General features: G+C 38.8%; 1 protein-coding gene across 1 annotated transcript in view; it reads left to right on the forward strand.

Moving 5' to 3' along the window:
* The window catches only part of RAB2A (RAB2A, member RAS oncogene family), a 92,186-nt gene that overhangs the window by 31,191 nt on the left and 39,118 nt on the right, over window positions 1-21,877 (forward strand). Inside the window, exon 3 of the mRNA XM_003256019.4 lies at window positions 9,928-9,995. Coding sequence (XP_003256067.1) covers window positions 9,928-9,995 — 68 coding nt within the window. The remainder of the gene's footprint in view (window positions 1-9,927; window positions 9,996-21,877) is intronic.

Raw genomic sequence — 21,877 nt, forward strand, 5'->3', positions numbered from 1 at the left:
ACTGTTCTCAGAATACTGATAGGTGCTTAATGTTCATTGTTGATAATGATAATTACATTGTTTTTACTGAAAACCATTTTTTAAAGTAAAAGCCGACCCAGTTGCTCTTCCTCTGGAAGAGGAAGAGTAAAGGGGTGCTTCTTGCCACTACAACTTATGTAGAGTTGCATATATACATTGAAAGGGTATTCAGTACCACCATTCATTCAGTCAAGCTAAATACAGGCCAGTAGAAGCAGTATTGTTAATGCATGTTTTTGCCTTCATTGGCCCAAGGCCTACTTAACATTTTTGATACCCATCACAGCAATTTATTTTTCAGACATAAAAAAATTAGCAGATTATTATCACGTATTTTTAAAAAGAACATTAGAATTTTTGGTAAAATAAGTAGTAAGACAGTATCTTGACTCTGCCGCATACTTGCTTTTGCTGGATGACTAAATGAGGGTGAAAAATTTAAGGTTGGTTTATGACTAAGAAGGTAGTAAATGATAGAAAAGAGAAAATAAAAGACCATGAAAGTTTTAAAAAGGCTCTATACAAATATTCTTTAACCTTTGACTATCTTTGAGTCATAGAAACAGTTTATAAATAGCTTCATGGACACAATTCAGAAGGTTCAGACTAGAGCCTTGCTCCTCAAAAGATGGTTCATGTGCTGTTGCACTGGACCAGCAGCAGCATCAGTATCACGTTGGAGCTTGTTAAGGAACCTACTGAATCATAATTTGCATTTTAACAGGATCGCCAAGTGATTCATATGGGCACTGAAGGTTAAAAAGCACTGGAGTAATGACTTTTAAATATTGATTACCCAGCTGGAAATACACTTTTATGTTCTTTGCCTTGTGCACACATCCTGGCCTCTCAGTGGCTTTAGTTCTCCCCGCACCCCCCCCCCGCGTGATCTTGGTTCCACTCTGCTTCAGCTACTCCTTCCCATAGTTTCTCTCAGAACTCATCATTACTAGTATCTGGAACCACTTCAGAATTTAGTTTCATGCATTTGACTATTTGACTTTGTATCCTATCCTTCCTGCTCACTTTCTTTAGTCCCTAATTACTAACAATTTTTTTACCTCATCAGAATTATGCCATTGATTCTACTATCTTTTCACTCTCATCTCTCTTGTGTTTCTACTTTCCTCCTTACCCAGATTCAACTTTAATTACTGTGCCCTTATAATCATTCCTGCATGCACCCACAGTTTTCTTGTCCCTCTCATGCTGTATCATAGTCTTGTGGCTAAACCATAGGTTAAATCCAGCCATCTATTCCTGACATTTACAGCTAGACATGTCTGGAGAAAAGCACAGAGCCATGCTAACTAGTCTCATTTTAATTTCTTGGACACTCACATCAAGTAAATCCTTAGTACTACCTGACAATTATACTTTTATTTCCATTATATTCACCCTTTAGTTTCCTGTAGAACGATACCATACTGTCTTGCTCTTTAAGCAAGATATCTTTGCTATCTTTACTCTCAGCTGATAACCTTGGTTTTGGTTTTACTCAGAAAATAGAGGCAAGTAGAAGAGGATTTTCACAGGTTTCCACCACTGCATTGACCCACCTACCTGCATTGTGCCCTATAAACTAAGCCTTTCCCTTGGTGCTGTGGGTAAACTTAAGTTCTTAGTCAGGGCCTACTGAAGGACACTGCTTTAGTAGTTCTTTTTGCTTTCAGGCATCATTACTTTTTCCCTTTTTGATGGTTATTTTTCATGTCTCTATTTTCTTTTCCAGCTTTTAATCCTTTTCTCTCATATTAGCAAAATTCCACAGAAAGAATTGTTCATATTTTCTGTCTACAGTTTCCACCTATTTTATGAACCCATTCCAGTTATCCCTCCTCCCCCATATACAGATCTAGCTACTTACTCAACATCTCCTTCTCTTAGATGTCTAATAGACATCTTAAACTGAACATGTCCCAAATAGTTTCTGATTTTTCCCTCTCAAGTCTTAAGATGAGTGTATATGTACATACCCATATTCATACCCATACCACATTCATACCCATCCTCCCACCTAGATTTACTGTTCTCCTTAACGTTTTAAACAAGTAAATATAAGTAAATAGATTTTCCCCCACCAATAAAAAGTAAGGTCCATGATAGCAGATGGTTCTCTGTTTTGTTTATTGCTGTATCTGCACCTGGTACATACTAGGGACTTTAAAAATATTTGCTAAATATACTACCTACTTAGTGGAGGAAAACTTCATAAAGCTGTACTTGCCATTGCAGGGCTTAATGCTTGCATTCCTGTATGTTATACTGTTCAGTTATGTTGTTTACAAATAATGCACAGCCCACTAATTCCCACTATATTTATTTCACTACCTACAAATGGACAGTTTGACAAATGTTAGTCTAGCGGCTAGGCCATTTATATGTTGATTTCACCTTCTTACCTATTTCTCCCACTTCCTTAAACCAGTCAGCCTATAAGAAATGATTGCTGGGCTCATGCCTATAATCCCAACACTTTGGGAGGCAGAGGCAAGAGAATCACTTGATGACACATGTTTGAGACCAGCCAGGGCAACAATGCAAGATCCCATCTCTACAAAAAGTTTAAAAACTAGTCAGGCCTGATGGCACACACCTGTAGCCCCAGCTACTTGGTAGACTGAGGCAGAAGGATTGCTTGAGCTCAAGAGTTTAAGGCTGCAGTGAGCCATGATAGCACCACTGCACTCCAGCCTGGGCAACAGAGCAAGACCTGCCTCAAAAAAAAAAAAAGAAAGAAAGAAATGATTGGTGGAAATGAAAGTATACTTTTAGGACAAAGTAATAGAATTGAAGCATCATTTCTTCCATCAGGCTCACCACAGGAAATCAGTTTTAAAATATACCTCATTTATTTGGGGTTCAGTTTTCTAGTAATTTGAGTTGCCTAGAACAACATTGCCAAGAAGCTAGAATAATAGTTGCAAAGACCTCTCGAACTTCTCATTAAGCTCTCAAAAAGTCTCTGTAGCTGGTTTTTTTTTTTTTTTTTTTTTTTTTTTTTGAGACCAAGTCTTGCTCTGTCGCCCAGGTTGGAGTGCAGTGGTGCCATCTTGGCTCACTGCAACCTGCACATCCCGGGTTCAAGCGATTCTCCTGCCTCAGCCTCCTGAGTAGCTGAGAGTACAGGCACGTGCCACCACACCCAGATAATTTTTTGTATTTTTTTTAGTAGAGACGGGGTTTCACCATGTTAGCCAGGATGGTCTCGATCTCCTGACCTCATAATCTGCCCGCCTCGGCCTCCCACAGTGCTGGGATTACAGGCGTGAGCCACCATGCCTGGCCCTCTGTAGCTGATTTTTAAAATGTGAAAGTATTTTCCTCTCAGAGTGTGATCATTGTGAAAATGTTGTAAAAATCTGGAGAAGGTTAAATTCCCTGTATGACTTTGGCCCTCCAGCAGCCACTGAGTGGGGTGTGTTTGGTGTGTGTTAGTGCCTTCTAAAGCTTTTAAATGTATTCCTAAACACACACACAAAGCTGTTGTAATTTGCACTCTCCCCGCTGATGTATCAAAGTGCCCATTCCTCCTCATCCTTGCTTCTACTGCAGCGCATTCAGTTTTTAATGTTTGTAAATTAGAGGCAAAAAATTTTTTATTTTACTTTTTCATTCTTTTTTAGTGAGGCTGAGCATTTTTCATATGTTTAAGAACTATTTATCTTCTCTTTGATTTTACTTGTTATATATCTTTGTCTTTTTTTTTTTTTTTGCTACTTTGAATTATTAAGGGATAACCAGTTGTTGTTTTTTTTTAACTCAAATCTATTGTGGCTTCCTAGCCTTGCTCTATGCAAAAATTACATACAATGTCTTAAATATTCTTCTGTAACTATAAATTTGCCTTCTATTTGGTATGTGGTCATGTATATCATTTTCTTTTTTTTTTAATTTTATTTTAGATATGGGGGTACATGTGCATGTTTGTTACATGGGTATATTGTGTACTGGTGGACAATGGGCTTCTAGCATACCCATTACCCAAATAGTGAACATGGTACTCAGTAGGTAACTTCTCATCCCTTACCCCCTTCCCAAACTCCACTTTTTTGGAATCCCCAGTGTCTGTTATTTCCATCTTTATGTCTGTGTGTACCCATTGTTTAGCTCCTACTTTATAAGCAAAAACAAGCAGTATTTGATTTTTTGAGTTAATTCACTGAGGATAATGGCCTTCAGCTCCATCCCTGCTGCTGCAAAAGACACAATTTCATTCTTTTTTATGGCTGCTATCTCTTTCTTTAATCCCTATGTAGCTTGTGGCCTCACACCATTAATTAAATAAGCCATTCATTCTTGTCCTGTTACCTTTGTAATACGTTAAACACCTGTATATAAGCAAGCCTGTTTGAGGGTGCCAAAATATGTTTTGTTCATCCTTCTTTCTTTTTTTTTTTTTTGAGACAGAGTCTCATTCAGTTGCCAGGCTGGAGTGCAGTGGTGCAATCTCTGCTCACTGCAACCTCCACCTCTTGGGTTCAAGTAATTCTCGTGCCTCAGCCTCCCGAGTAGCTGGAATTACAGGCACGCACCACCACACCCAACTAATTTTTGTAATTTTAGTAGAGACAGGGTTTTACCATGTTGACCAGAATGGTCTCGATCTCCTGACCTTGTGATCTGCCTGCCTCGGCCTCTCACATCTTTTTTTCTATTTCATGAGGCAATATCATACTGTGGTAGTTATTGTAACTTTGTAGTGTACTTCATACCAATTGGTGTTCTTTCTTTCCTAAGTTTTCTTGATCATTCTTGTGCATTTGTTCTTCCAGATGGAACTTTGCCAAGTTGCAATATTTTTAGTGAGGGTTTTAAATTTGAAAATAATTTTATTCAATATATGGGCTAATTTGGAGATGATTTATGTTTTTACAGCATTGATTACCTGTTTATACACATAATATATGTCTTCATTTATTCAGACTTTCTTAAATGCTGTTCAGTAAAATTTTACGGTTTTGTTCATATAGGCCTTATGCTTTTTTAAGTTTGTTTTGAGATTTTATAGATTTTGTTGCTATTGTAAGTAAATTCTTTTCATCATTGTTAAATTATTTTGCATGTTCTAGGTAGACTCTTTAGTCCTATCTGTAAGTTATAATTTTTTCCTAAGCCAAAATCTGTTTCTTAATTTTGTTACCCTAATTTTTGACCAGTCTCTAGAATAATTTCCAAATTGAAAATATTATTTTTCTCAGTATAATTTGAATTATTCTAGTGTTTTACCATTAAGTATGGTGTTTGCTGTTTTGTTTTACATAGAAAATTGAGGACATTACTTTTTGTATCTGGTTTTCCTTTATTTCTAGAATTAGGAAAAATCAGGCTACCTTCCCTCAAGTCTCCATTTTGAACTTCTGCAGTGTCTAGATTCCAGGAACAGGAATGGGGGATAGGAGTCCATATGTTACCATGCTGGTAAGGAAGGCTGTTTGCTCTACACCTAGCTGTGCTCTCTGCTTAGCACCCCACCTAGTACCTCAGCAGCCTGGAAGTTCCAGCCTTGACATTACAAGGAGGCCTGAATGGGCATGCCCCAGCCTTACCTAGGTAAGGAGCCACATTCTGCCTCTGCACATATCTGTACCAGTGATTACATGGCTCTGACAGATGGCCCTTTCTCACAGGGGCTGTCATCATTAGTCATGCAGATAGTAGTTTAGACATTCTAATGCATAATATGGAATAATAATAATTATACCTGACATATTAAATACTTACTGTGTGCCAGGCACTGTTCTATTTTACATGTAATCATCCTTTTAATCTTAAAAAAAAATCTCATGAGATAGGTATTATGAACACCATTTTACAGATGAGAAAACTAAGACAAAGAAGGGGGTTAATAACTTGCCCAGGGTCACACAACCTAGTAGATATTGATTATGAATGCTCAGTAAATGATGCAAGGATGATAACGATTGTAGACAATTAGAAAGTGTACCTATTCAGAGTATTTGATTGTGGAAGGTTGGAAGTGAATAACATATCTGAGAAAATAAGCATCACTCCCTGACAATGTCAGGTAAATGAAGTCTTGACTTTGACTCCACAGAAATTTATCTAGCAGCCAAATTGGCTGTTAATTGAAAATGGATCTGGGAAGAGGGCGTCAAAGGCATAGAGAATAACAATTTATCACATAAAAAAAAAGAGAAGGAAACCTTTCTAAATGGGATTCTCAAGCATGTATACATCTAAGGAAAATGATTTAAAAATGTTAATATTCCAGAGAAGAAATCAAGTTTTTGGTTTCTATATTTGTTTCTGAGGCTTCCAAGAGACTAGGATTCAGTATTTTCATTTGCCACATAGAATTAAAGGGTAACTGGACCCAGTTATGGGAAGGTAAATGGGAAAGAGTTATATTTCTGAAGCTGAAATTAAAGTGTGTTTGAGGCCGGGCGCGGTGGCTCAAGCCTGTAATCCCAGCACTTTGGGAGGCCGAGACGGGCGGATCACGAGGTCAGGAGATCGAGACCATCCTGGCTAACACGGTGAAACCCCGTCTCTACTAAAAATACAAAAAAATTAGCCGGGCGTGTTGGCGGGCGCCTGTAGTCCCAGCTACTCGGAGAGGCTGAGGCAGGAGAATGGCGTGAACCCGGGAGGCTAAGCTTGCAGTGAGCGGAGATCGCGCCACTGCACTCCAGCCTGGGGCACAGAGCAAGACTCCGTCTCAAAAAAAAAAAAAAATAAAATAAAGTGTGTTTGTTTTTGCTTTATTTGATAGGAAAACAGAAATCATAGTTTTTCAGTAATCAACACTTGTCAATTTTTCCTTTTGAGATGTGTATTTTTTCCCACCAACATATTTTAATCTCATGACTAAATATAATACAATAGCCTTTTAACTGGTCTCTTTGCTTCTTGTTTTTGTTTGTTTGTTTGTTTTTAAATTATCCATCCTGACCTGGTTGATAAGTGAAGTTAAAATGTCTATTGTATTATGACATATTCCTGGTTTAGCAACATTCTTGATTTTTTTTTTTTTTGAGACAGAGTCTCGCTCTGTCACCCAGGCTGGAGTGCAGTGGTGCGATCTCGGCTCACTGCAAGCTCCGCCTCCCGGGTTCACGCCATTCTCCTGCCTCAGCCTCTCCGAGTAGCTGGGACTACAGGCGCCCGCCACCACGCCCGGCTAATTTTTTTGTATTTTAGTAGAGACGGGGTTTCACCGTGGTCTCGATCTCCTGACCTCGTGATCCGCCCGCCTCGGCCTCCCAAAGTGCTGGGATTACAAGCGTGAGCCACCGCGCCCGGCCAGAAACATTCTTGATGTTTACTTAACAGGTTTATTTAAAATTGGATGTATTTTTAGAGGCAAAATCTTTGTTTAAAGATTTTAAGCTTCATGACTTCTGTCTGCTTACTTTATTAATTGTTTTTGTTTTTTGAGACAAGGTTTCATTCCGTTGCCCAGGCTGGAAAGCAGTGGCACGATCATGGCTCACTGCAGCCTGGAGTTCCCAGGCTCAAGTGATCCTTCCCCACTTCAGCCTCCCAAGTAGCTGGGACCACAGGCACGTGCCACCATACCTGGCTAATTCTTTAATTTTTCATAGAGACTGGGTCTCCCTATATTGTCCAGGCTAGTTTCAAATTCCTGGGCTCAAGCGATCCTCCTGTCTCAGCCTCTCAAAGTGTGGGATTACAGGCCACACTGAGCCACTGGGCCCAGCTGATCTGCTTAATTTGAATAAAGAGACGAACATACTAAAACCCAATTCTAGCTAAGGTAAGCAAAGGGAATATTCTAGAATGTCTGTAGTTATATATGGAACCTACAGTAAGTTGGAAACTTGGTCTTGGAATTGGGCAGGAAAAAAGCATCTTGGAGGCCAGGAAGCAGAAACTGTTAAGAGCTATCCTGCAGCAGGAGCAGTTGTGTTAGCTTCTCATCTGCTCGGATGGAATGGTCACAAGTCAGTTTCCATATCTTTAGCCGTCTGCTCAAGATATCAATTCCAGAGAGGGAGCGTCTGCTTGCTGTTGCTAGCCTTGCCTTCCTTACCTGCTCACCCTTGGTATCAGCAGCATTGATGGGTCTGTTTCTAGTTTGTAGTTGCTTTTTGTTAAATTTGACATTATGAGCCATGTAGATAGTTTTGGATTGTGCTTAAAAGCCAGCCCATCCCTGACAATGGAAGGAAAAATAAAATTTTTCTCTCTTTCTCATTTGTAGGTAGAAACAGTAGATTCATGAAAAAGCCTCTACTCTGTCTGATATCTCTCTGACACGTAGAATTTTGTGCTTCAGTATATTCCTTTTCAGTACTGAGTATTTCAAAGAACATCTGTATCTTACTTAGCAGCTGGTTTCTTCCCTCAACTAATTTCATTTTTCATGTCATTAATGGGTTTTACGTATGTCCCCACCCTGTGGCACAGAATAGATATGAATATATATATTCATATAGATATGTTATGAATCTATATGCACATGTAGATGCATGTATATGTAAACATTGTAATGGTTTTATGTGGCATAATTTTTCAATTTTTCATTTTTCAGTCTGATACATCATGACTCCTGGATCTCTTTTCTCTAGCTTTCCTGTATTTCTGAGCCGAGCAACATAAACATCATCTTAGTTTCTTGGTATTCATTAGGCCTGTGGGATGGAATAAGTATTATAATGTAGAGTAAAAGCTCATCAGGTTTTATGCCATGGGACAAATTACCTTTGTTTCTCACCCTTCTAATCACAGTTGGGGAGTTATGGGAGATGCTGAACTGGAATTCTGACATTGGGCAGTGTGCTCTTCTCTGCGAAACTAGAAGTTGTTTTTCTGCCAGGATGACATTTGGTTTCTGGGGACCATGTGTGTCTTCCCTTCACCCTTACTCTTATCTAAATACTGATTGAACATACTCTAGGCAGTAATGGTTTGATGTAAGAGATACACGACTTTCAGATTTGTTTGCCCTTCTAAAATTATCCCCTATTTTTCTACTCCTATTTTGATGATTGAATGAGTACTTTCCAAAGATGATAAATGCAAGTTAAAAGCCAGAATAGTAAACTTGTAAGTGTGAAGTCTGTGTTCCCTTTGACCTGTAATCCGATTTCTTATAATTTGCCTAAAATTATGGTAAGTTGAAAAATGTATGCAGAAAGTTCATTTCAGCATTCACTATTTAGTGAAAATAGGAGAACAACCTAAATCTCTAGCAATAAAGTACCAAATTAGTAAATTATCTGTACACAAAATAATATTATGCAGACATCAAAAATAATGCCATAGTTTTATGTTTATTGATTTGCAAGGATGTTTGTGATACAGAATAATATCTGTGATGTATTATTAAATAAAAAGCAAATTGCAGAGCAGCATTTATATGTTCCCATTTGTGCAGAATTGTATACTTATTTATGCATGTGTATTCATGGAGCACTGTCTGGGAAGTATGTGAAAACATTGGTTATAGCTAGTGGCAGATTTGGAGATTTCTTTCCTTGCTAATTATTCATGCTTGGAACCAATACTATGATATTGAAATATATCTATCACTTTTAGTGATTTTTATACCATATTAATGTAATTTTTAAGAAATTTTAATATTTAACATTTGTGATTAATAATTATGGCTCTTGGATCTCTTTTTTAATTTTTATGTTACTGAGCCTGCAAAACATGAAGACCACAGTTGGTTTCTAATATTGACTCTGCCACATTTCAGTATCTTAGTATTTTAATTATGTTCTTAGCTTATGTCTTATTAGCACCTCTTCCTTAGCTTATATATATATCTTCTAAGTATAGGAGCTGCATTTGTTAAAGTCGATCTGTGTATTACCTAGCATAGCATGTCTCGGAAGTAAACATTCTGTTTTTAATCCTCAAAAGTGAGATATATTCCCACTAATTTTGTAACAAATCATTTCCTACTCTATTTAGGTGTAGAGTTCGGTGCTCGAATGATAACTATTGATGGGAAACAGATAAAACTTCAGATATGGGATACGGTAAGTATAGGAAAAGTGCACTGTATGATCTCAGTAAAGTTACTTTATGAAAGTACATTGTACATTTGTTTTAATGTTATTATATGCCTGTTATGGTTTGTTAGACACTGACTTCCTGCAGCCATGAGATGAAATGTGGTGCAGGAATAGACTGGTTTTTCTTATGCACTGTTTTCAATAGATGGACCCCAGGTGTTGGTGTTAGTGAGCATATCTGAGTGAATGCTCACGTTATGTGGTCTAAATTGAAATGCTCTAGAAACTGTATTTTTAAGAAAAACAATCAGCATGTCTCAAGTACACATAGGAAGTAAAATAAGAATATCAATATTATACAATAACTTATTCTTCAGGCTTATTATTTTAAATGTTTTAGTCCTAACAACTTGAAGTCATGTTGCTCTTAAACCGGTATCCTAATTCTGTCATACCCTTGTTCATTGAGTACCTATTATATGTCATACAATATTGTTTTTAATGGTGATTCTTCATCTGAACTACAATATACAGAAAATGATTTGAGTGACTATTTTCTCTATTCTCCCATCTTAGATGCATAAAAGTGAAGTTACTCTATTATATACATTGGGTGCCTTAAGGTAGCAATTTTCAAACCATTTTGTTTCAGAACTGCTTTATACTTTTAAAAATTAATGAAGACCCCCAAAGAGCTTTAGCTTATATGGCTTAAAGGTATTAATATTTTCCATATTAGAAATTAAAAATGAGAAACTTGTCAAATATTCAATCATTAATTCATTTTAAATTAATGAATTACTTGTTAGGGTAAATAATACAATTGTAATGGACACTGTAGTTTTCCAGAACAAACAACTACATTTTTCTAGTGAGACTAGTGATATCTGTCTGCTTAATAGAAGACACTGGATTCTCATATCTGCTTCTGCACTGAGCCTTACGTGTGTTGTTTAATTGAAGTATATTAAGAAAATCCAGCCTCACACAGATAGTTGGGAAATGGAGGACCACATGGACCCTTAAAGTCTGAGGAATTCCCAGGATCCTGGGATCACTCTTTGAGAACCACTGCTTTAGGGCATTAGGAGGTAATTTTTCACAGAACCCCAGTTGAGAAAACCTGAAAGGTCTCCTGTTGTGTCAAAGACCATATTCTCTAAACCAGTAAATGAGATATAAAAGACAGGGGATTTAATCATCATATACCCGTGGCCTATTTTTCTCTAGTCACTCAGTCTCAGTTTCTCACTTGTCATGTGTAGCAGCCATTGAAAGAAGGAACCTTAGAGAACATCCAGTCTCACAGACTGGATTCCCTAGACCAAGCAAGTTGCTGAAGGCTGCTGTGGGACCTGGGTTTCCTGATACTTCCTATGTGTCACAGTTGTCCCTTAAATGGTAACCCTACATCTCTGTCTTGCCCTGTCCTTGAATTGTCCACTCGACTCTGGGTTCTTGTGCTTTTTTGCCTCTTCTTCCTCAGTGAAGAGTCCTACTTTTACTGTTTCTTAGGGATTTCCCACTTGAGCCTAAAGCGTCTCAAAACTTGTGACTTGCATTCTCTCAGGCAGCATCTCAAAACTGCATGGAAAAGAGGAAAATAAAATACACAAAGTCCCTTTTTTCCTAGAGATTTAAAATTAATAATCTCCAACCAAAAAGAAATATTTTCTACTTCTGTATTAAAAGAGTTTCTCTCTTCTTGTTTTGAGACAGGGTCTCACTTTGTCACCCAGGCTGTAGTGCAGTGGCACAATCATAGCTCGCTGCAGCCTCGAACTCCTGGGCTCAAGCAGTCCTCCCACTTCAGTCTCCTGAGTAGCTAGGACTACAGGCGTGCACCACCACACCCGGCTGAGTTACTGTCTCTTATTCAGAACTGATTTACATAAACTAAGTTACTCTTTTTAGCTTATAACCTTGTGTAACACACATCTTTGCATTGTGTAGTGTGAACCAGACTACTGTTATTCTTCAATAAACATATTTTTCATTCCTTATACTTTTGCATAAATACTTGCATTGCTCGAAGTGCCTTTTTTTTTTTCTTTTCCATTTAAGGCAACTAAGATGTCAGCTCTTTGGTGAAGCCTTTTTGACCCCTATCGGAATAACTTATTCTTCCTGTAATATTTTGTGCATATCTCTCTTGTAGCTCTGATCCCATTGTCACAGCTTTTTGTTCACATTATCTACCCTTCTCAGAATAAGCATTATGAGAGAAGGATCCATCTATATCTTATGCAGCTTTGTATCCTGCATTCTTAGCTTGGTGACTGATAATACAGTGTTTGGTAAACTTTACTGAATCAATGAATAGAGAATCTCATTCTGTCTAAGCAACTTGTAGGGTCACTGGATGTGTTCAGGAGATATCTACTAAAGTACATGGTTTTGAAAAGGAAGGGTTAATATAGTAATGATAATTATGTGATATTTTAGGCGTAAACCACTTCATTGTCTGTAGGTTATTTTAGTTTATTCACTTGTTCTTCCATTCTTAAAGTAGTCCCTTAAATAATCTTTGTTTTTTGAAACTTGAGTAAGCCATTCGTTTCCTAGTTGTCTGTTTTGTAGATTAACTCGTCTTGCATTATTTTGATAGAAGCCTGGTTTTTTGTTTTTGTTTTTGTTTTTGCTTCAGTTGATTTCTTGACACAACAATAAACTTGCAAAAGAAATCTAAAATAATTTCTTATGCTGGACAGTATGAGAAAGGAAGAGAAGAAAAATCCTTGTTTGTGTTCCTCTAGGAGGGCAGAGGGCTCGTTTTCTTTCCTCAATTTCTGAGAGAGACTGTGGTCCCTTTAAAGACATCATAACATCCAAGAAAGAATTTGACCACTTCCAACTTCTACATGGAGAGCTCCCAGAACCAATGGCCTGTTCCAGATTTAAAGGACTGTTTAAAATAGTTTAACTTATTTCTTTTGGAGGTTGTTTCTTGAATCTTTGTCTTACAGGTTTTCCTCTTTTGTTTTTGTTTTTTTTTTTGGGGGGAGGGGTTTTTTTTTTTTTGGTTTTGAGACAGCGTCTTACTCTGTTGCCCAGGCTTGAGTGTAGTGACATGATCACGGCTCACTGCAGCCTCAAACGCCTGGCCTCAAGCAATCCTCCCACCTCAGCCTCTTGAGTAACTGGGACTACACATGCATGCCACCACATGCAGCTAATTTTTAAAATTTTTTGTAGAGATGGAGTTGCGTTACGTTTCCCATGCTGGTCAGGCTTTTCTCTTATTTCATTGACTTTCTTCTTACTTTCATACCCAACTTCCAAAACTTTTTAATAAATGTAATCTAATACACATTAAGATTGGTCTCACACTTAGTTTATATCTGAGTGAAATGGGATTTTCCATACCATTAATGTTTTACAGTGTGTCTGTACATTTGGATAGCCAGTTGCATTTTTGGTAACAAGGGTTATGTCTGTCCATGACCCAAGATGTTTACAAAACCATCCTAGAGTCCTTCAGGGGAAAATTAGCCAAATGTTATTATTTGTTTTATCAGCCTTATAGAAATGAAGAGTTTTCTTAGTATCTTAGGATATTTGTCTTTTTTTTTGAGACGGTGTTTCACTCTTGTTGCCCAGGCTGGAGTGCAATGGTGCACTCTCAGCTCACCACAACCTCCGCCTCCCGGGTTCAAGCGATTCTCTTGCCTCAGCCTCCCAAGTAGCTGGGATTACAGGCATGCGCCACCACACCCGGCCAATTTCGTATTTTTAGTAGAGATGGGGTTTCTCCATGTTGGTCAGGCTGGTCCCGAACTCCCGACCTCAGGTGATCCACGCTTCAGCCTCCCAAAGTGCTGGAATTACAGGTGTGAGCCACTGCACCTGGCCTACAGGATGTTTGTCATTTTTATCTTCAAAAAATTTAAGGAGTTTTCCTTGCAAAATTTTCACATCCACCACCTTTGCTTTCTTTTGCCAATAGGGAGAATAGCTGCCAGCAGATAATCCTTGGAGGCCTGAAGGCCGTCAATCAGTTTCACAGCTGGAAACAGTGATAAGAGTCTATCAGTGCCTCCCTTAAAGCACTGACACTTGGCCCTTTACTGAGTTACTTTTCTTTCATTTATTAAAAGCCAAAGCCAAACTAAATATTCTTCTTCTGCCAGGGAAAGTCAAAGAAGCATACGTTGCCCCCGGTTTCTGTTCATTGGCAGAAAAAAGGCAGAGGTGTGTTCTCACTGTTAGGCCCTGGCCAGCCATTACTGCCTTGTTCTCCTCTTGTTCTTTTTCTCTTACTTTTTCTCTTGCCTTCTATCCCTCTTTCAGTTGCTTTCCAGCATATCCAAATACATTTGATTTCCCAGCCCCTCCAAAAAAAATTGTAATATGGATGTTTTAGTTAAGTTCATTTATCTACTCAGCTTCCTAGAAATACTCCTATTTTACATGTCTTATATCAAGTAAGAGTCAGTGAAACTTTTGACCAAATTATATGAAAACTAACATGCTAAAAGTTTCTTCCCAGCAAATCACAGGCATTTTTTTTCTCCTTTGAAAAACATGTTACTTTATACTCTTGACGTATTATTTCTAAAAATTGAGTATTATTTTGTTTCAATGCATCAGTAAGGATGGATGACCAGATGCAGTGAGCCAAGGAGAGGACCTGGAACCCTGAGGGCTGGAAACAATCCTGCCTCTACTTCTGCCTTTCCTCTCTGGTCCCATTAGTGTCACTTCCTCCCTGTCCCCCACCATCCCTCAAGCCGGGAGTTGAGGGGCTTAGAGCTCCAACTGTTCTGCCTCCTTAGGCAGCAATTCATTGACATTTTTTTGAACAACTACAGGGACAGGAAACTGTCTTAGACATTTCATTATACTTTAGCGATTACCTCCCACCTGTGGTCTCCAGTTTTTCTTATGTGGCAGCACTAAAAGAATCTGACATCGGTGATCATATCATATTTCACCTTTTTTTTTTTTTTTTGAGGCAGGATCTTGCCCTGTTGCCCAGGCTGGAGTGCAGTTGTGTGATCATAGCTTACCACAGCCTCCACCTCCCAGGCTCAAGTGATCCTCTCACCTCAGCTTCCCCAGTACCTGGGACTACAGGCACACGCCACCACTCCCAGCTAATTTTTTTTTAATTTTGTAGAGACGGGATTTTGCCATGTTCCCAAGGCTGGTCAGAAACTCCTGGGCTCAAGCAGTCTGCCCACCTTGGCCTCCCAAAGTGCTGGGATTACAGCGTGAGCCACTGCGCCCAGCTAAGCCTTTTTTCCAAAGTAAATATCCTCAAATTTTTTAAAGCATTCAACTTGTGCTGTTTTTTTCTAGGTATTTCCACTCATTGTTACTTTTCTCAGGATCCCACAACTAACCAGTGCAGGTTGACTTTTTCACCACCCTTGCTGTGGAGACTAAGACAGCCTAAAAATCACTTTGATTCTTACTGATATTACTGTCACCCAGAATACAAGTTTTGTACATGCATGTAGATTTCAAAATATTTCCTCTCAATGGTAGCAGTTCCTTGATAGAGGTCTAAATTTTTTTTTTTTTTTTTTTTTTTTGAGACAGAGTCTCGCTCTGTCACCCAGGCTGGAGTGCAGTGGCGTGATCTTGGCTTACTGCAAGCTTCGCCTCCTGGGTTCACGCCATTCTCCTGCCTCAGCCTCCTAAGTAGCTGGGACTACAGGCGCCTGCCACCACGCCCGGCTAATTTTTTTTTTTTTTTTGTATTTTTAGTAGAGACGGGGTTTCACCAAGTTAGCCAGGATGATCTCGATCTCCTGACCTCGTGATCCACCTGCCTCGGCCTCCCAAAGTGCTGGGATTACAGGCGTGAGCCACCACGCCCGGCCGGGGTCTAAATTTTTAAGTTGAGTCTTTTAAGTAAAGTACCTGAGATTTAATGCTTGGGCAAGGGACAGTTTATTTCGCTGTTTAGAAATCCTTCTTTCCTTCTTTTGGTTCTCATCTGTGTTCTACATAGCTGGAGCTGTTTGATAAATAACTAGCAATGCAAGTAAGAGAAGTATTACTGTAATATTGATTCTCACAAATCTTAATTTTCTCGCTTTATTGGCTCTTTGGGATCAATCCAGGTAATATATTTGATTGCCTACTATAAATATACTTTGGTACTCTGAGTTAAGCTATCCCTCAAGGATAACTGAAGAGGAAAAAAGATAAGCATTTGAGTAGTATGTTCATTGTATCTAATCAATAGTATTAAAACCAAATGACCACATGAAAGTGTTTTTGGATTTGTGAGGAGAAAAGGATAACTATGGGCTGTGGTAGACAAGCTTTCCCAGCTTTGTGAAAGAATTAGGGGCTTGAGCTGGTCCTCAAAGGAAATGGAAATTGGATAGGTGGAGAGAGAAGAAAATAGTTTTTCAGGCAAGGATTTAAACAGAGGCACAAAAGCAGGAATTTTCAGACTATAGACAAGGTATCAGTAGAAAAAAATGGACTCGTATGAACAAGACTTTGATTGAATAAGAAAAAGTTCTTGTGAGACAAGTAGAGGTCTGATTCTCAAGAGCTTAGGACTTTAATTCAGGATATTTAGAGATTTTTGAACTATAGCTTAATATGTATAAAGTTATATTTTATGGGAGTAGAAGAGGAAGAAGAGGTAAAGATTACTACTAGTTGCCAGCCTGGTTACTACAAATATTGCTATTCACCAAAAGACTCAGATATATGGGAAAGCCAGTTTAAGGGATTCTTTATCTAGCAGTTAGAAATAAGTTTTAAAATTATGGTGCAAAGGATCAATTTTGATTTAGCAATCCTCACATGAAAGATGAAGGTGTAAGACATCTTTTGCACAAATGTTCCATGACTGATTTAATATTAAGCATCACTAAAAATGAGCATGTTTCTATCTCTTAGGCAGACTTGTTCTGCTCTACTTTTTTGCATCTCTGAGTATTTTGTGAATGGTTTTTTTGTTGTTGTTTTGTTTTGTTTTTGAGACAGAATCCAGCTCTGTCACCCAGGCTAGAGTGCAGTGGTGCAATCTGAGCTCACTGCAGCCTCCACCTCCTGGGTTCAAGTGATTCTCCTGTCTCAGCCTCCAGAATAGCTGGGATTACAGGCACATGCCACCACGCCTGGCTAATTTTTGTATTTTTTGTAGAGATGGGGTTTCACCATGTTGGCCAGGCTGGTCTCGAACTCCTGACCTCAGGTGATCCATCCACCTTGGCCTCCCAAAGTGCTGGGATTACAGGTGTGAGCCACCACACCCAGCTAATCTTGTGGATTTTTAAATAAATCTAACAGTTATATTGTGAGCCAAGAGAACTTAACTTTCCACTCTGGCCACTCCACCCCAAGTTTGTTTTGTGGTGCTGTTCATTTAGGCAATCATTCCTGTTTGACTAAATGTGTTTTTCTTTACACTCTAAGCTAGTATTAGGAATCTCTTACTATTAAATAACAAAGAATTTTGTATCCTGTTTGGTTTCAAGCTTCCAAAATCCCTTTTAACCAACAGTTTATAGTGAAGAGGATCAAACACAACATTTATAATTCCTAAGTTAACTTTTTTTTTTTTTTTTTTTTTTTTGAGATGGAGTCTCTCTCTGTCACCCAGGCTGGAGTGCAGTGGCGCAATCTCGGCTCACTGCAAGCTCCGCCTCCCGGGTTCACGCCATTCTCCTGCCTCAGCCTCCCGAGTAGCTGGGACTACAGGTGCCCGCCACCACGCCTGGCTAATTTTTTGTATTTTTAGTAGAGACGGGGTTTCACTGTGTTAGCCAGGATGGTCTCGATCTCTTGACTTCATAATATGCCTGCCTTGGCCTCCCAAAGTGCTGGGATTGCAGGTGTGAGCCACCGCGCCTGGCCCTAGGTTAACATTTTTGTTTCACTTAAAACAATATAGGTCAATCCGAGTTTGGATAGGTATATATTAAAGTACTTTTTTTTTTTTTTTTTTTTTTTTGAGACAGTCTCACTTTGTTGCCCAGGCTGGAGTGCAACAGCACGATCTCGGCTCATTGTAACCTCTGCCTGCCGGCTTCAAGTGATTCTCCTGCCCCAGCCTCCCAAGTAGCTGGGATTACAGGTGTGTGCCACTACACCCGGCTAATTTTTGTATTTTTTAGTAGAGACGGGGTTTCACCAGTTTTTCAGGCTGGTCTCGAATGCCTGACCTCGTGATCTGCCTCAAAGTGCTGAGATTACAGGCGTGAGCCACTGCGCCCGGCCTAAAGTACTTTTTAAAAATCAAATTACTTTGCTTTAATACATCAAGGTAGTTAACCTTTGGGCTAACTTTATGCAGTTAGTTGTTATATATAACAGTTTATTTATAGTTAGAGAAGCCATAATAAAAAAAAAAAAGCTTCACTGGGCAAGATTTATTTCAAGGCTACCAATACCGTTACCAAAGAGAATAGGCCAGAGTTGTGATAGTTTTCAGATAAGTAAGATCTCAAGAATTTGTAAACTATTCTGAACACTCATCTTTATTTATTATAAAATAATCATAGATCTTAAGATACATAGCTACAGTCATAGTCTTCAGTGGGAATTGTGTTTTTTTTATTTGCTGGAGCTTTTGTTTAATTTTGTAGTGGGCAGAAGTCTAGATTCAAATGTATTGTGTAAGTTATTTCCATATTGGAACGTATTTTGTTCTTTGCAAAACAGTTCAGAAGGAATGAGAATGGTTATAAAAGTTTGCTTTTCTCCTTTTCCTAAATTTATTTTGTCTTTTACTCTTTACTCTCTCTTATTTAGGCTCTAAACTGGAAGTTGTAGATCTTATAGTAGTGCTTTTCTAGCAATGTGTTCATTTTAATTCATCCCACAGAATGTCCCTGGGGAGATTGGTTTAAAGGACTTACCTTTGCTTGATGATCAGCCATGGGTGATATTAGAGCTATAAACCTGATTTTTATTTTGAACTAATAAAATATGTATCTTTTTTGTATTACAGTAGTTCCTCTTTATCCATGAGGAATAGATGCTAACACCCTCAGTAGGTGCCTAAAATTGCAGATAGTGCTGAACTCTATATATACTAGTTTTTCGATCCCATGACAGAGACGGCTGCAGTTTAAGCATCCCTAATTTGAAAATCCCAAACTTTTTGAGCTTTCACATGACACTCAGAGGAGATGCTCTTTGGTGCATTTTGGATTTTAGTTTTCAGATTAGGGATGCTCAACTGATAAGTATAATGCAAATATTCTAAAATCGGAAACACTTCTGGTTCAAAGCATTTCAGAGAAGGAGTGCTCAACCTGTACTAAGTGACTACCAGGCAGGTAGTGTAGTGTATACAGTGAAGATAGGCTGGACAAAGGGATGATTCACATCCCCAGCAGGACGGAGCAGCAGGATAGTGGGAGACTTATCACACTACTCAGAAGAGTGTACCATTTAAAACTTAGGAATTATTATTTCTGGACTGTTCCATTTAATATTTTCAGACTGCAGTTGACCACCAATAACTGAAACCTTAGAAAGCAAAACCTCAGATAAGGGGGAACTACTGTACCTAACACAAAATCCTTTCTTGGTACATAGGATTTACAGTGAAATTAATCCCTAAAGATCTAGTCCTTAGTTTTTCTGTGCTAAGCAGTTAAAGAAGATATTTCCTGCCATTGTGCCTTCAGAACAGTGAATTTGGCTGGGAACAGTGGCCTACACCTGTAACCCCAGCACTTTTAGGAGACCAAGGCAGATTGATTGCTTAAAGCTCAGTAGTTTGAGACCACTCTGGGCAACATGGTGAAACCTGATCTCTATAAAAAAATTAAAAATAATAAATTTTAAAAAACAATGAATTTAAATTAAAAACAACGTATCTTCTAGTTTTTTGGTTTTTGTTGTTGTTGTTGTTTTTCTTTTTCTTTTTTTTTTTAAAGAGACAGGGCCTCATCTGTTGCCCAGGCTGGAGTGCAGTGCTGTGATTGTAGCTCACTGTAGCCTTGAACTCCTGGGCTCAAGTGATCCTCCTGCTTCAGCCTCCCAAGTAGCTAGGACTGCACATGTGAGCCACAACACCCAGCTAATTTTTAAAATTTTTTTTGTAGAGATGGGGTCTCGCCATGTTAGCCAGGCTGGTTTTGAACTCCTGGCCTCAAGCAATACTCCTGCCTCAGCCTCCCAAAGTGGCATGAGCCATTATACCCGGCTGTCTTCAGTTTAACCTAAGCTATGTAAAATGATTTGGCTATTTTTAGAGCCCTTTTATGTGATGGCCTTCTCACTGTCTAATTTAGCATGACATTATTCTAACTGCCGAAATTGCCTACCCAAGAGAGGGTCTGTTAGTTTCCACATAGGAGAAGTTATTTTCGTTGAATCTTAGCACGTTAGGATTTACTGATGTCCACTCAGCTATGTGGGATGGAGTACTGATTATTTTATGCATATAACTAAGACATTAGGATTTCTTCTTTCACTTTTTTGTTGTTTTTTGTTTTTGTTTTTGGAGACAAGGTTGCTCTGTTAGCAAGACTGAAGTACGGTGGTGCAATTACATCTCACTGCAGCCTCCTCACCTGGGCTCAGATGATCCTCCTACCTCAGCCTCCCAAGTAGCTGGGGCGTGCCACCACACTTGGCTAATTTTTGTATTTTTGGTAGAGACGGGGTTTTGCCATGTTGCCCAGGCTGGTCTTAACCCATTTATGCAGGAGGTTGCAAATTTTTTTTGTGAAAAATCAGACCTTGGCAGTGACCTTGAGCAGTAGGATATAAATAACTCCCACAAGCTTAGCCTTCCAATGATGGAACACTAGGCACAAATGGGTTAAACTCCCAGGCTCAAGTGATCCACCAGTCATGGCCTCCCAAAGTGCTGGGATTGCTTGCGTGAGCCACCATGCCCGGCCTGTTTTTCCACTTTTTCACTCAACAGGCTTTCTCTGAATGCCTGCTATGTGCTGGACCCGGTGCCTAGCACACACTTAGTCACATGCAGGGGGTGGGGGGTGGGGGAGGGAGGGAGGATAAAGGAAGGGCCAAGAAGAGCAAGGTATTGTAGAGTGTTGAGTGTTAAACAGGGTATAATATGAGCCGTCCATGCACATTCTGAGGGTGGGAAGGGCTAAATATTTACATTGCAAGATCAGAACTCAGAACGTGTAAACATCAATATTTTTCAAGTTAGGGGATTTTGAATATAAAAATCGTTAAAATTGGCTTTATGTTTACTTAATTAAAATGCTTATGTTTTTGCAAAAGTAGAAAAAGAAGGGATTAAAAATGAAAAATAACTTCTTATAAGAGCTGTCTCGGTTTTAAACTCAGACACAACAGTCACATTGCTCCCCAGCAATTCTTAAAAAAACAGAAATTAGTACCATGAGTAAAAGAGAAATTACCTAGCTTTGCATAATCTCTTGTGTCTGTTTCACAAGTGGATATAAAGATGACTTTTACATCCTGTTGCCTTTTGACAAGCATTATATATCAAATACAGAGAAAATTGATTAAGTGTGGAGAAAAAAACTTATATAAATTAAATTCAGAACCATTTTGTTTTTCATAATAAAATGATTGCTCAAAGAATTCTATTTGATGACTGTTGAAAGCTCACTGCAGTTTATGATATAACTGATAAAATCTGCATCCTTGGCCTTCCAACAACCTTTACACCAGCAGATGGTGGGCGTAAAGATGTCATTCATCATTTATTTACAATGGGCTTTATTTATTCTAGTGTCAACAGCTGCCCCAGGGAGTGGGTTATTGAATTCAAATGTGAGGCTCTGGGTTATTTGCTTCCTTTCAAATTTGTCTTCAGAGCTTAGTTGCTAGGAGTCCATTCTGTCCTTTAATAATGATTCGTGTATTGTGAAGCCATTCAGTAAATTGGGTTGTCAGGGATTGCCAAAAAGGGTTTAGAGGTCTTGCCGGGTGGGGAGGTTGCAGGAGCGACTACATGTGCACTACATGTGCGTCTC

Source organism: Nomascus leucogenys, chromosome 16 (assembly GCF_006542625.1).
Source record: "Nomascus leucogenys isolate Asia chromosome 16, Asia_NLE_v1, whole genome shotgun sequence".
Taxonomy (NCBI): domain Eukaryota; kingdom Metazoa; phylum Chordata; class Mammalia; order Primates; family Hylobatidae; genus Nomascus; species Nomascus leucogenys.